The sequence below is a fragment of the Pan paniscus genome, chromosome 20 (genome assembly GCF_029289425.2).
Source record: "Pan paniscus chromosome 20, NHGRI_mPanPan1-v2.0_pri, whole genome shotgun sequence".
NCBI classification, from domain to species: domain Eukaryota; kingdom Metazoa; phylum Chordata; class Mammalia; order Primates; family Hominidae; genus Pan; species Pan paniscus.
The window spans coordinates 45536967-45551113 of NC_073269.2; the positions used below are offsets into that span (position 1 = coordinate 45536967).

Here is a 14147-nt window from a genome sequence, read left to right on the forward strand (position 1 = left end):
CCCTCCAGCCTGGGTGACAGAGCAAGGTCCTGTCTCAAAAAAAAAAAATAGAATAAATAAATAATAAAATTGCACTACTGAACAATGTGCTTTAGAAAGGATAAGATGGTACATTTTGTGGGTTTCCCACAATTAAAAAATATTTAAATTACCTGAACAAAAAGAACAAAACAAAATGCATGCACATTTCTATTCCTACAGTTCTGACAGTCAAGATGTCAGCAGAGTGGGTTCCTTCTGGAAGCAGCAAGGGAGATCTCTCTCCTTTCTCAGCCTCTGGGGGTGTCCAGCATCCCTTGACCCCGGTTCCCTTCCTGACATCACTCCAACGTCCTGTTTCTGTGGTTACATCTTCCGCTAATGATGCTGACCCCGGCCTCCTTCTTAGAAGGACTTTCGTGATGACATTGGGTCCAGGTGGACAACCCAGGATAACGCCCCCATCCCAAACCCTTAACTTACTCACATCTGCAGAGTCCCTCATGCCATGGAACATAACATATTCCCAAGTCCAGGAATCAGGAACATCTCTGGGGACCAGTCTTGCGTCTAGCACGAATCCATTACAAATGCAGCAACACACCACAACAGTGTTAGCAGAACTTGTGACTTTGTCACCAAAAGACATCACAGGCATTTCCTATCACGTTATCTTCCAGCAGGCGCCTTGAAATATCATTTATGCTCATCTCTGCTTCTAAGTCACAGTGGTTATTAAAGCTGCCACAGGTGATTTTTTACTTAATGCATTCATGAAGAAGCACATGAATTGCTATGTCACAGTGTGAAAAAATATTTTGATCACTGTATTACAATCAGAGTTGGATTCCTTTGTCCTGCGCGTGTTCTTTCCTTCTGAGAAGGATCCGTAGGCTTTTCAAGGCTGCCGTGAGGTCCGGTGGGTGAAGATGACGAGGGAGCCCTGTCCCGGGGACTGTGGAGCACAGAACTGCCAGGAACCAGGGCCCCTGGATGACTGGGTGGGGCCATCCTGCCAGGGGGAGCGCTCACCTTGGGAGGAGGAGCTGGTGGAGAATGACACTCTGTGGTTTGTAATTCATGATCACTGTATTTGGGGGACTCTTTGTTCCAGCAGCTCAGCCAACTCTACTCAGCAGGGGTCCCTGATCCAAGTTGTCCTCCTCATTTGTGGGGGCCGATCCAGGGTTAGTGAGACCTCATGTTTGCTTATACAATTCAGGGGCTTCTTGGAAAGAGAATGGGCTGGACCCGGTGACTCAAGCCTGTAATCCCAGTTCGGGGAGGGGCTGGAGAGGGTGGAGGATGGTGCCGAGGAGAGAGAATCACTTGAGCCCAGGAGTTTGAGGCTACAGTGAGATGTGATCACGCAAGAGACAGGATCTTGCTGTTGCTCAGGCTGGTCGTGAACTCCTGACCTCAAGCAGTCCTCCCATCTCAGCTTCCGCCAGTAGCTGGGATTATGGGCTTGTGCCACCACGCCCAGCCAATTCTCTAATATTTTATAGAGACAGGATCTTGCTATGGTGCCCAGGCTAGTCTGGGCTCAACTGATCCTCCCAACTCAGCCACCCAAAGTGCTGTGATTACAGGCTTGAGCAATCGTATCCAGGCTCTAAATTGATTTTAAAGATGCTTCATTTCACCCAATACATCCAAAGTGCTATCATTTCAACATCTAATGAATATATAAATTATAATTAAGCTGTTTTACTTTTTTTTTTTTCTCCACAGTAAATCTTCAAATTCTGGGGTATGTTTTACACTCACTGAAAAAATGAGGTTGCACCACCTACATTCCAGGTGCTCGATAGTGACATGTGGCCTGGGGACCCCAGTGGACAGCACAGACTCAATGAACCTGCTGTTCTAGATGCTACTTTTAGGGTAATTTGTTATGGCAGCAATGCAAAGGAAATACACACCAACGCACACACAGTCTCACGTCATGGGTGTCTTTTCCTCATTGTTTATTTCAACAAGGATTATAAAAAGTAGAAAAATAAACATTTTCCTGGAGGTGAGTTGGATTTACATACACAAATACATAAATAGCGACTGGGTGGCAATAAATTAAGACAAGTGGCTAATTTATAAATAAAATCTCAGGTGGCATGACTGGTGGGAGGGTCAGACACACAGGTCCCCGCTGGCAACACAATTCAGGTCTCGCGTGAGGAGGCGGAAGAGGTTGAAGGTGACAGAGGCCTCGAGGCAGCCAGGGGACTCCTGTAGGGAGGAGGGGATGGGTCAGGGGCTGTCTGGGTTCTGGGCTCCCAGTGGCTCTCCAGGCCTCAGTCCCTCTCTTCCCGGGTCACTCACCTTTTTGGGGGCCTCCTGGAGCCGGTGCAGCCAATGGTGGAGGCGGCCCTGGGTCCTGGGCCCTGCCGTGGGCTGAGGCTGGATCTGTGGGCAGAGGAGAGCGGTGTGTGAGCTGGGGCCTTGGCCAGGGGAAGGACGCTGCTCAGAGCTCACAGACCTGGGTCCCCGGGCCCCGACGACTCACACAGGCCCGGAGCTGGGAGAGGATATGGTGCAGGGTGTGAAGGGGCTGGTCCAAGACATCCCCCAGGGCTGGGTCAGTGTCAGCGGTGGCCTCCAGAACCTTCAGCGTCAGGGCCAGCTCAGCCTCCAAAGCCACGGGGCGCTCCCTCACCTGAGGAGAGGTGAGAAAGAGCTGGTGAGGGGAACAGGTTGGGGGAGGAGGATAGAGAGGAACAAGTGAAGGTGACAGGCACAGGGGAGAGGGCACAGCCAGTGTGGTCAGGTGGGAGCAGAGGGAAGGGGTAGCAGGTGTGGGGAGAGGAGAGAGGGACAATGGAGAAGGAGAAGGCGAAGGGGCCACTACAGAGCCAGGTGAGCGGGGCTGGGAGGGCAGGGGTGGGCCTGACTCCCCCTCTCACCTGCAGCTGCCTCAGGTCCCAGGTCCTGGGGAAGAGGCGGGAGCGGCACCTGCAGTCCTTCAGCAGAAGCAACTCTTCCTAGACAGCAAAGGCACAGGTTAGCCCCAGCAGGAGGGGTGGAGGTTAGACCACTCTGATGGGATTGGAGGATGGCTGACAACAGGATAGGGGAGGTTAACTGCTGGGAGGATGGTAGAGGACCCTCTTCTTCAGGAAAACATGAGTCAGTCCCTACAGTAGGAGCATGAGATAGCCCACTGCAGGGAGGGTGGAGGCTAGCCCAGTGAAGGAAGCTGGGAGTGGGAAAGCATGGTGACCCTTGGAGTGCAGGTGGAGGCTAGTCCATGGCAGGAGGGCAGGGGGAGACTCACTAAGGCATCTTTGGCCCTCTTAAAGGCCTGCAGCTCCTGTGGAGACAGGGACTTGAACTGGGCTATGTGGCAGCCCCTTGCATCCGGGAGAGCCCCGCGGAGCCTGGCGACAGGAACTGCTGCAGTCACGGTCAGCACTGTGGCCATCAGCACCAGCACTGGTGTGCAGCCCCCGGTCATGTCTGTGTCACAGAGAGAAAGGGAGCTGAGGGAATGGAGAGGCTGCCCCGTGAGGGCAGGGGCTGCAGGAGCTGAGCACAGACAGAGATGTGGGACTCACCTAGTTTCATTCCTGATCTCTGGTCTTTGTCAGCAGAAGAAACACTCTGAGGCTGTCACCCAGGGTCTGTTTGGGTCTTGTTTGGAGTCTCTGTTCTTTTCAGTCCCCTCTTCTGGATCTCAGACTGTGTCCTGGCTTTGACTCTTTCTGTCAGTTTTGAGCTCTGTCTGGGATGTAATTCCTGCCTGAGCTCCATGGGGCAGCTTTTATCCCTGACAGAAGGGCAGTCCCAGCTGATGTAGGAAAAGTGAAAACACAGCCTCAGGTAAGACACCGGCCACCAGGGGAGCCCCAGGCTGGGAAAGCCCAGAGCAGGGCAGGGCTAGTGAGCCAGATGAGCAGCTGGAGGGAAAGAGAAACTGATGGAGACTCAGGGGTAACCTACAGGAAGGTATGTTCCCAGGAGGATTCCACCTGCTCTGGTTTTGTTGTTGTTTAAGACAGGGTCTCACTGTGTCACTGGAGTGCAATGGCATGATCACAGCTCACTGCATCCTCAAACTCCTGGGCTCAAGCCATCCTCCTCACCCAGCCTATTAAAGTGCTGAGATTACAGGCCTGAGCCACCCCTCCTGGCATATATATATATATTTTTTGAGACAGGGTCTTGTTCGGTCACCCAGGCTGGAGTGCAGTGCAAAATCTTGGCTAACTGCAACCTCCGCCTCCTGGGTTCAAGCGATTCTCTTGCCTTAGCCTCCCAAGTAGCTGAGATTACAGATTTGTGCCACCATTCCCAGCTAATTTTTATATTTTTAGTAGAGATGGCATTTCACCATGTTGGCAAGGCTGGTCTCAAATTCCTGATGTCAAGTCATCTCTCTGTCTAGGCCTCCCAAATTGCTGGGATTTCAGGCGTGAGCCACCATGCCCAGAGGCCAATATTTCTTAATTGCCCAGGCAAGGAAGGACTCAGGAATATGAGGCTCTGCTCAAGAATTGAGGTGTGACGAAGGACTTGAAGGACACCACGTGGGTGCCGTCTTTCTTAGGGAAGTTCAGGCAGTGGTGAAGAGCATGGGTCTTGGAGATGAAGGGTCTGGGGTTCAAACCTGGTTCTGACCCTCACTAGCTGTGCGACCTTGGCAAGGAGGGGTGCATTCAGCAACGCAGATTGCTGATGCACAGATTTGGAGAAAAAATTAATAACACAATTGTTTGTGTATTTATGTGAGTGATTATTTAATAGAATCCACTCATTAAGACCATACTAGGACCTCAGCTGGAGAGTTTAAAATGTGATCTCAACGGACACTACTCCTCCACAAGGCAAGTATGCTAACCCATCCTATAGGTGAGGAAACAGAGGCTCAGAAAAGTAATTTGCCCTGAATTCCACTGTAATTAGCTGGCAGGGTCAGAACTGAAACTCAGGCCACCTGAGTCCCTGGCTCGACCTCTTTTTTTGCTGTAAGGTGCACCTCACAATCATCATACGGAAAACAACCAATGCGATCAAAACACTCTTTAATAACTGGCAATAAATTTAAACCGGGAGACAGAATAGCAAATACACAGGAACTTCACAAATACAAACAACACACGTAAGGGAATTCAAAGAACCACAGTCAGTTAAGGACTCTTGGGCCTTTCACTACCAAATCCCTCATGGATTGGTGTCCCTTAGATGCCGGATCCAAGAGTCACGGATTCACAGAATCTCAAAGCTGGCTGTGGGGCTACAAATCCGGGGTTAGGACCTGGTGTTGGGGGTGTCCTGGTAACCACACAAGGAGGAACTGGTCCCTGTTGCCTGGGGTCAGCCACGGTTTCCAGAGCTCAAGTCTCTTCCTGCCATAGCAACCCTTGGAGGGTCGTACAATGCACCCCGAGGAAATATCGTGGCTTCCTGGAGAACTGCGCTCTCTTCCCTGTACAAGGACCCGCTCCTCTTGTATCTGAGACAGTGGATCCAAGTCAGGCCCAAGGCTGCGAAGAAGTTCTCGTGCCTCAGCACCCATTGACTGAGAGCCTCTCCCGGCCAGCCCAATGGACGACAGGAGCTGCTTTCGGCAGCCAATGGCGTGGAGGTTTCGGCGGTGCCAGAGGGGGCGGGGTCAGAGGCAAGGCCCTGAGTGTGCAGCCAGCCGGAGCTCCCACGTGAGCAGGCGCAGGAGGTTGAAGATCACGCTGGCTTCGCGGCACCGAGGCGAGTCCTGGAGCCAGGGAGGGAGGGCAGCGGGGCTAAGCCAGGCTCTTCCCCCCGCCCCCGGAATCCCCCTCCAGTCCCGCTGCTCCCAGCCTCAGTCCCGTCCTTGTCAGCCTCGCCTGGTCCTCCCTGCGGGCTAACCCTGTATTGCCTGTTGCACTCACAGCTCTCCGGGGTTTGTGACGCCTCCTCTGGGCCCCGGGGACCTTCCTGGAGGGGGCTGGCCGTGCCAGCTCAAGCTGGAGGTGGGACATGAGGCAAATGGAAAAGGCGAAGGACGAAGCCCCCTCTGCATCTGCCCGTGGCCCTCCCAGCCGCAGACCCGAGCCCGGATTTCAGGACACCCAGAGGACCCGACTCCGGTCTGGATGGGTTTTTCCGCTAAGCAGGACAGACTGGCAAAGCGCTGGGGCTCGCCGTGGGCCTGAGGATGCAGAGAAGCTGGCGGGGGCGAGGGGCGGCGGGGCGCGGCCGTCACTCACGCAGGCCGCCACATCCCTCCCCGCGGCCGCTAGCAGCTCCAGGATCGGGCCGGCGCCGGGGAGCAGCTCCGAGCGGTGCAGGCCACTGAGCACTGCCTGGGCGTCCGCGATGCCCCGGGCCACGTGGCGGAGCCGAGCGCAGGACTGCGGGGACGAGAGGGCGTTAGAGCGGGCCGCGCCCGGGCCATGCCTCTCCCGCCCGCTCCCGGGCCTCACCGACGGCCGCGGAGGATCCCTCCTGGGGCGGAAGGAGCAGTTGCGCTGCCCCCAGCTCAGCGCCTCTTCCTCCTGCGGGACAAGCGGCGCTTATCGCATACGGCTAGGCCCCCTCGCCAGGGCCCCTAACCTCTGCACAGTCTGGGATTCCTGGACGTGGATGGGTACTGGCAGCGCACGGTCGTGCCTGTCGTGTACTGAACCAGGGAGCTCCCCGAAGGCGTGAACCAGGGTTGAATTGCACCCCGCTCTCCCCCAGCAAAGCCCCTCGCCCCGACCTGGAGCCGAGTCCTCCCGGCAGGGCTCCCTTCTGTGATTGACCCTGAGCCTGCGTTCGCGCTGACGGCGGGGACTGCGGGGGTCTCGTGGTGGGAATTGTGGGCGCTGACATAGGAGAGGCGCCTGCTGGGCGCTAGGACGCAGGACCCCTTGGGACAGGAACGGGTGTGTGGGAACCCGGTGGGGCCAGGGTCCCAGGGGGCACAGGGGCTGGGCGGTGACTTACGTAGCGGTCCCTCAGCGCCTTGGCAGCCGCCAGCGTCCGGGGCTCCAGCGAGCGGTAGTGCGAGAGCAGGCAGCGCCGGGGGGCCGCTGCGACCACCGTGCACAGAACCCATAGCCCCGCGGCCACTGCGGCCCAGACACTCGGCCGCATCTCTGCTTCTGCAGCAGGCGAGAGACGTCAGGGAAGCCAAAGAAAGGGTCCAGCGCGTCCAGCCCCCCGCCTTGGGTTAGGCTCCCAGGGAAGGCAATGCTCGGAGCGTGAAGGCACAGCACACACAGTGGGAGAGAGAGTGGGAGCCAGCCCCCTCCTCGCCTTGGCCTCTGCCCTCACTCCTGTCTGCAGTGCACCCTCTGTGCCTCGTGCTGCAGCAGGTGCTGCCGTCCACTGTCCCCAGGGAGGCGTCCAGAGCAGTCTCCACCTGGGCAACAGTGCCTCGACGGTCCATGCTGGCTTTTATGCGCAGGGCTGAGAATGGGGTTTGCAGCCGGGCTTTCCCGTCCAGGGCAAGCTTTCCCAACATCAGAGCTGGCCCCAGGCCTCTGGGATCCCAGTCGGGTGTGAGGACTTCAACCCGAGGTTGGCCTGTGCCCGGGATGGCTGCCCTCCAACACTCGGTTTCCAAATTGTCTCTGTCCCTGTTTCTACTGTCTGTTTCCTCTTTCTTTGCTTCACCCTGGTTGTCTTTATCTTCGTTCTGCAATCACAGCCAGCCCTTGTGTAGTGCTGACTGTGCATCAGGCCCTCTTCTATGTAATTGACACAGACATATCATCTCATTTTTGTACCAGGGCAGCCCTGGAGGTGTAGCTGAGAAAGAGAACGCTTAATTTAATTTATTTTATTTTATTTTATTTTATTTTAGAGACAGAGTCTTGCTTTGTTGCCCAGCCTGTAGTAGTGGTGCAGTCACAGCTCACTTCAGTCTCAACCTCCCAGGCTCAAGCAATCCTCCCACCTCATTCTCCATAGTAGCTGGGACTACCGGTGGGTGCCACCACCATTTTTTGTAGAAACCTGGTTTCGCCATGTTGCCCAGGTTGGTCTCTAACTCCTGAGCCCAAGACATCTGCCCGCCTCAGCCTCCCAAAATTCTTGGATTACAGGCATGATCCATTGCACCTGGCCTCATTATTTTCTTAAACCGTTTTTTTCTAGTCTCTTTATGTATAGGTGCATTGATTAAAAGAACTGCAGATGCCCGAAAGGCCACACGAGCTTCAGGACGCTTCCTTTGCTTATTACTGGAGGAAGAAAAGGCTGGGGCAAAACAAGTGCAAACCAGACACAGTGACCCACGGTTACCTTTAGATCATTAATATATAATTATCATGGTAAACTCCCTACCCGTGGAGGAAAATACGCTCACCATTTGCTGAACATACATCATATGAAGAGGCATGCTTATGATCTGCACCTGCGTCTGGAGTTGCTCCCTGCGCATGCTTACATACCTCCTCACCCAACAGCTAACTCCTTAAAATTTCCCAGCTCCCCACAGCTGGGCGATAAGGTGTTTTTTGTTTTTTGTTTTTTTTGAGATGGAGTTTCACCCTTGTTGCCCAAGCTGGAGTGCAGTGGCATGATCTCAGCTCACTGCAACCTCCACCTCCCGGGTTCAAGCAATTCTCCTGTCTCAGCCTCCTGAGTAGCTGGGATTACAGGTGCGTGCCACCATGCCTGGCTAGTTTTTTGTAGTTTTAGTAGAGACGGGGTTTCACCATGTTGGCCAAGCTGGCCTCAAACTCCTGACTTCAGGTGATCCGCCCGCCTTGGCCTCCCAAAGTGCTGGGATTACAGGCATGAGCGCGCCCAGCGATAAGGTGTCTTTAGAGCAAGAGTTCTCTCCTTCCCCATCCTAGCTAGGAATAAAACCTGCTTGCCTTTTTGTTTCCAATTGGGTGTTCTTTCTTTGCAACCAATGCAGAGTAGGGAAAGAACTGCATTTACAGGTGACAATTTCATTGTCAAAAATGACACAAGCCTGGGTACAGTGGCTCAGGCCTGTAATCCCAGCATGTTGGGAGGCTGAGGAGGGAGGATTGTTTGAGCCCAGGAGTTCGAGACCAGCCTGGGCAATATAGTGAGACCCTGTCTCTACAAAAAGTAAGGGATTTAAAAATTAGCTGGGCATGGTGGTGTTACTGGAAAAGCATCCTGATCCAGACCCCAAGAGAGGGTTCTTAGATCTTGTGCAAGAAAGAATTTGGGGCGAGTCCACAGTGCAAAGCAAAAGCAAGTTTATTTTAAAAAGTAAAGTGGTGGCTGGGTGCAGTGGCTCACACCTGTAATCCCAGCACTTTGGGAGGCCGAGGCAGGTGGATCACTTGAGGTCAGGAGTTCAATACCAGCCTGACCAACATGGCAAAACCCTGTCTCTACTAGAAATACAAAAAAATTAGCCGGGTGTGGTGGTGCACACCTGTAGTTCCAGCTACTTGGAAGGCTGAGGCAGGAGAATTGCAGTGAGCCAAGGTTGCGCCACTGCACTCCAGCCTGGGTGACAGAGCGAGAAAAAAATAAGCAAAGTGGCGAAGGAATAGCTACTCCATAGACAGAGTAGGGTGTTCCTGAAAGTAAGAGGAGGAATGGGCCCACCCTAGGTACAATGCTTGTTTATATAGAGAATAACAAAAAATATCATGGGGAGATGTGCTCTGCTACCAGGGTTTGTGACAAAGGATTAAATTTCTTAATTATCATATTTTGCAAAAACCGATATTACTATCTTTAAAGCAAAACGAGGAATGCTTGTGATGAGGAATGCTTCTGTTCTCAAGATACCGAGATTTCAGGACATTCCTGAGCCTGAGTCTCTTTAGTAAATGTTATCAATCTGTTCCATTAACAGTAAACATCTAGAGGCTAGGAATGCCTAACTTCCTGGAAATGCAGCTTAGCAGGTCCCAGCCTCCTTTTTCCTAGCCCTCACTCAAGATGGAGTCGCTCTGGTTCAAATGCCTCTAACAGTGGCACACACCTGTAGTCCCAGCTACTCATGGGGCTGAGATGAAAGGATCCCTTGAGTCTGGGAGGTTGAGGCTGCAGTGAGCTGTGATTGTGCCACTGCACTCCAGCCTGGGCGACAGAGTGAGAGACTGTCTCAAAAAAAAAAAAAAAAAAAAAAAAAGACACAGACCAGGCACAGTCGCTCATGCCTGTAATCCCAGCACTTTGGGAGGCCGAGGTGGGCAGATCACCTGAGGTCAGGAGTTCAAGAGCAGCCTGACCAACATGGAGAAACCCCATCTCTACTAAAAATACAAAATTAGCCAGGCATGGTAGTGCATGCCTTTAATCCCAGCTATTCGGGAGGCTGAGGCAGGAGAATCACTTGAACCCGGGAGGCAGAGGTTGCAGTGAGCCGAGATCATGCCATTGCACTCCAGCCTGGGCAACAAAAGTGAAACTCCGTCTCAAAAAAAAAAAAAAAAAGACACAAAAGAGAGGTTCTATTACCTTATTTTACAGATGGAAAACCGAGGCCCAGGAAAGTAAAGGAACTGTTCCAAGATACACAGCTAATAAATGGCAGAGGTGGGGTTTGAACCCACACACTCCACAGTTTCAAAGCTTGTTATCTATGCCATAACTGCCCTTATATTTTTCAGCGTCTCCTCCTGTGTCTTACTTTCTCTTTCTCTCTCTCTCTCTCTGTTCCTGTCTCTGTCTCTGGCGTGACTCCATCTTTCTTATTCATTTTTCCAACAAGCATCCTGACCCGGGTCGCTCTGTCTGTCTCAATCAATCTCTTTTTGTTAGTTTAAACATAAAATCTACTTCTTTTTCTGATAAAATTAGCCATGCATGTTCAGTGGATAAAGCTTGAAAAATACACAAAAACATAAAAGAGAAAAAACATCACCTATAACTTCACCATCCTCCTCTCATCCCTCATCCCACTTCTGGAACAAATCGTCCCAATACATAGGAATTTTCCATGTGTTTATTTGTGCATATGTTTTCTGACTACCAAAGTAACACTTGTTCCTTGTAAAAGATTCCATCCATACAAAAACATACAACATGGAGAGTTAAAGTAAGTCCTGTATTTCACCTCCTGGAGGTAAATATTTTTTAACAATTTGTCACTGTTCCTCCTTTTGTTTTCCTTTCTGTGAGCAATTTCACCCAAATTGGAACCATGCTGTATACAGTTTGGTAGCTGGCTTTTTATGTCTTACCATTATCTCTCATTTGCATTCTCCCACATCTTTAATTATAGTGTATCAGTTAGGGCCCAGCAGGAAACAGATGGCCCCGTCAATTTAGGATAATTTGAGGTGGGGTTGATACCAGAAGCCTTTATAAAGCGATTGGATAGTAAAGGCAAATGACAAGAGCTAGTGCAAGCTCCTGGGGCCAGCATGGGTGAGGGGCCTCATCCACAGGCCTAAAGGAAGGGGAGAGGGTTGAGGGTGTGCATGTGGTTGCCTGACTTGGGGAGGAGAGAGTCACTTAGATTTGTGGAGGAAACAGATGAATTGTGGTGGCCCAGCACAGGGAGGAGCCCTGGGGAAAAAACACCTGACCTCCTCTCCCCTCTACCTGGGGCCCAGAGTAGGTTGGAGAAGCAGGGACAGTAGATAAGGAAGGGCAAACGGAAGACACCCCCCACCCCCACACCACTATTAGAGCTTCCATTCCAGCAGGATCATTTAATAACCAACCCCTGATTGGTAGGGTGGCAGGTTTTTCATTCCCTCAACAGTGTCTTTTGCAGAGCAGAGGTTGCTTTTTGTTTTTGTTTTTTTGGACATGGTCTCAGTCTGTAGCCCAAGCTGGAGCATAGTAGTGGCACAATCGCCGCTCACTGCAGCCTCCATCTCCCAGGCTCAAGCCATCCTCCCACCCCAGCCTCACAAGTAGCTGGGGCGCCAGCTACCTGTAGTAGGCGCATGCCACCAGGCCCGGCTAACTTTTCTTTTTTTCCCCAGAGATGCAGTCTCACTTTGTTGGCCAGCCTGGTATGTTTCCATTCCAACATTCTTGAGATGACAAAATTATAGAAATGGAGAGCAGATTAGTGGTTGACAGAGGTTAAGGAAGGGGTCGGATGGGAGAGGAGTGGACGTGGCTACTGAAAGGGCAACACAAGGGATCTTGTGGTATGGAGTGTTTTGTATCTTGTCTGTATCAATGTGATATGGTTAGGCTTTGGGTGCCCACCTAAATCTCATCTTGAATTGTAATCCCCAGGTGTTGAGGGACAGACCTGGTGGGAAGTGATTGGATCTGATCATGGGGGTGGTTCCCCCATGCTGTCCTTGTGATAGTGAGTGAGTTCTCACAAGATCTGATGGTGTTTTAAGTATCTGGAAGTTCCTCCTTCTTTCACTGTCTCTCTCTCCTGCCACCATGTAAGAGGTGCCTGCTTTCCCTTCCGTCATAATTGTAAATTTCCTGAGGCCTCCCCAACCATGCAGAACTGCGAGTCAATTAAACCTCTTTCCTTTATAAATTACCCAGTCTCAGGTAGCATCTTCATAGCAGTATAAGAATGGACTAATACACAATGTCAATATTCTCTATGTGATATAATACCATGGTTTTTGCAAGATGTTACCATTAGGGGAAACTGGGTAAAGGGTACACAGTAACTCTTTGCATTCTTTTTTTTTTTTTTCACGTTTCATTTGTTTATTGATTTCTGCCTGATTACTCCAGAAAGTAATTACTTAAGATGCTTAAGATGGGCGGAGGGGGGGGGTGATTTCAGCATCGCCCACCTTCACCTATGGGAAGACCTCCGAGCATGTACAGTAAGACACAGTCACATCTTGGGGAGCTCTCTGCAGGTGAACTGCAGGCCCCCAGCCCCATGCTGGGTAAAGTAATGAAGCAACAGCCGCTTTCCTAAGCCCGAGTGACCCAAGCTACTTCTGCACAGGTTGTGAAACAGGGTTTAGGTTTCTCCCCTCTTGGACAAGAGGCCAGGGGTCTGCCCTATCAGCCTGCTTTCCTGGTGGGTCACGGATCATCATCACCTGGCTGGTCTGGAAGGTTTTAACCACAGCGGATCATGTGGCGACCAGAGCCGGGGCAGCTGTCAGGGGCAGTCTCCATTTCCATTCTGTCTCGTAAGCAGCCTGGGAGATGTGGACCTAAGCTTTGGTGAGGACGAGAGTCTGTCTTGGAATTGGGCCCCACAGGGGTGAGTCCAGAGGCAGGACCGGGAAGAAAAGGTCGAAGGTCGGGCGTAACATCATTCAAAGACCAGCTGCGCCCAGACCACACCCCTGAGATGCCTTATCAGGTGAGCAGGAGGCTAAGTCAGCCGACAGTGTGGCCACACAGCCCAAGCCTGTCCTAGCAGAAGGCAGGAACCATCAGCAAATAAGTGACTTTTCCAAGAAACAAGATCTTGTTCAGAGCTGCGGCCTTGGGAGCCTTCTTGATGTTTCGGCCATTGTGCCCTGCCTTCCTGTCTCAATGTCCAGGTCTCTAATTCCATGGTAGAATGGCCAGTGTGTGGCCTTAGTGCCGTGGCCATCTGGGGTCGGTGTGGGCTGCCCGCCTAGTGCGCCTGGGAAGCAGAAGTTTCTTTGCCTTTAGGGACAAACTTCAGCGAGCTGCTGAATATTCATTCAGAATCGGGACTGCCGCAGCTTGGGGCCATCGTTCAGGAACTTGTGGCTCAACGTGTTGCCACACTTGCCACAAGACACCTTCAAGACTTCAGGATGATTGTGCTCTGGGCGCTTGGCCACGCTGTCAGAACGGATGGTCTTGGTGAACACCGGCCAGGGGAATGAGTATGTGTACTTTGAGTGGCTGGGGAACAGCTCATAGCCACAGTTGGCACACATATAGACGCCTGGCTCAAAGTGATTCTGGAAAACCTTGCCCCCGAAGAAGCTGCAGAATGACATGGCGCCGCCAGGACCACTGTGCACTTGCCCCCTCCAACAGACCCAAGGCCGCTGACCCCATGACCACTGGGACCCGCGCCCGCCTCCCTGCACCTCCCAAGAACCAATCTCTTTGCATTATTTCTTACAATTGCATGTGAATCCACAATTATGTCAAAGTAAAAACTCTAATTAAAGCAATCATACAGACATATTTCCTTGGGAAATATGATTTCCTAAATCATGATTTCCTAAATATGATTTAGGAATATGATTCCTAAATATGATTTCCTAAATATGATTTCCTAAATCATACAGACATATTTCCTTGGGAGCTATACATGCATTATGCAAATATATAAAATATGGATAATATATAAAATGTTTAGAAATGTATAAAAAAGTGTGCAAGGA

At 51.7% G+C, this 14147-nt stretch overlaps 2 protein-coding genes and 1 pseudogene across 2 annotated transcripts; all 3 read right to left on the reverse strand.

Annotated features, from left to right (window-relative positions):
- Window positions 1-1231: 1231 nt before the first annotated feature.
- IFNL3 (interferon lambda 3) lies at window positions 1232-3716 on the reverse strand. Its single transcript, XM_034945413.4, has 6 exons — window positions 3534-3716; window positions 3254-3435; window positions 2883-2960; window positions 2486-2635; window positions 2302-2385; window positions 1232-2208 (listed from the first exon to the last, which is right to left on the reverse strand). Exons 1-6 carry the CDS (start codon window positions 3541-3543, stop codon window positions 2110-2112), a joined length of 603 nt encoding a protein of 200 aa, XP_034801304.2. The 5' UTR covers window positions 3544-3716; the 3' UTR covers window positions 1232-2109.
- Window positions 3717-4768: 1052 nt separating this feature from the next.
- On the reverse strand, window positions 4769-8773 carry LOC100990235 (interferon lambda-4). The gene is made up of 5 exons (XM_034945398.4): window positions 6886-8773; window positions 6381-6452; window positions 6165-6308; window positions 5847-5921; window positions 4769-5689 (listed from the first exon to the last, which is right to left on the reverse strand). Exons 1-5 carry the CDS (start codon window positions 7033-7035, stop codon window positions 5591-5593), a joined length of 540 nt encoding a protein of 179 aa, XP_034801289.1. The 5' UTR covers window positions 7036-8773; the 3' UTR covers window positions 4769-5590.
- Window positions 8774-9675: 902 nt separating this feature from the next.
- Window positions 9676-13838, reverse strand: LOC117976959 (methionine-R-sulfoxide reductase B1-like; annotated as a pseudogene).
- Between the last annotated feature and the right edge of the window lie 309 nt (window positions 13839-14147).

What these genes read in the sequence shown, in the direction of transcription:
- IFNL3 (XM_034945413.4), bottom strand. An exon ending in GGGACCTGAGGCAGCTGCAG is followed by an intron (nt 2,636 to 2,882) that starts GTGAGAGGGGGA and finishes ACCTCTCCTCAG; the next exon opens with GTGAGGGAGCGCCCCGTGGC. An exon ending in TCCAGGAGGCCCCCAAAAAG is followed by an intron (nt 2,209 to 2,301) that starts GTGAGTGACCCG and finishes TCCTCCCTACAG; the next exon opens with GAGTCCCCTGGCTGCCTCGA.
- LOC100990235 (XM_034945398.4), bottom strand. Translation starts at nt 7,035, where the DNA reads ATGCGGCCGAGTGTCTGGGCCGCAGTGGCCGCGGGGCTATGGGTTCTG. An exon ending in GGGATCCTCCGCGGCCGTCG is followed by an intron (nt 6,309 to 6,380) that starts GTGAGGCCCGGG and finishes TCGTCCCCGCAG; the next exon opens with TCCTGCGCTCGGCTCCGCCA. An exon ending in GGAGGGATGTGGCGGCCTGC is followed by an intron (nt 5,922 to 6,164) that starts GTGAGTGACGGC and finishes TCCCACCTCCAG; the next exon opens with CTTGAGCTGGCACGGCCAGC.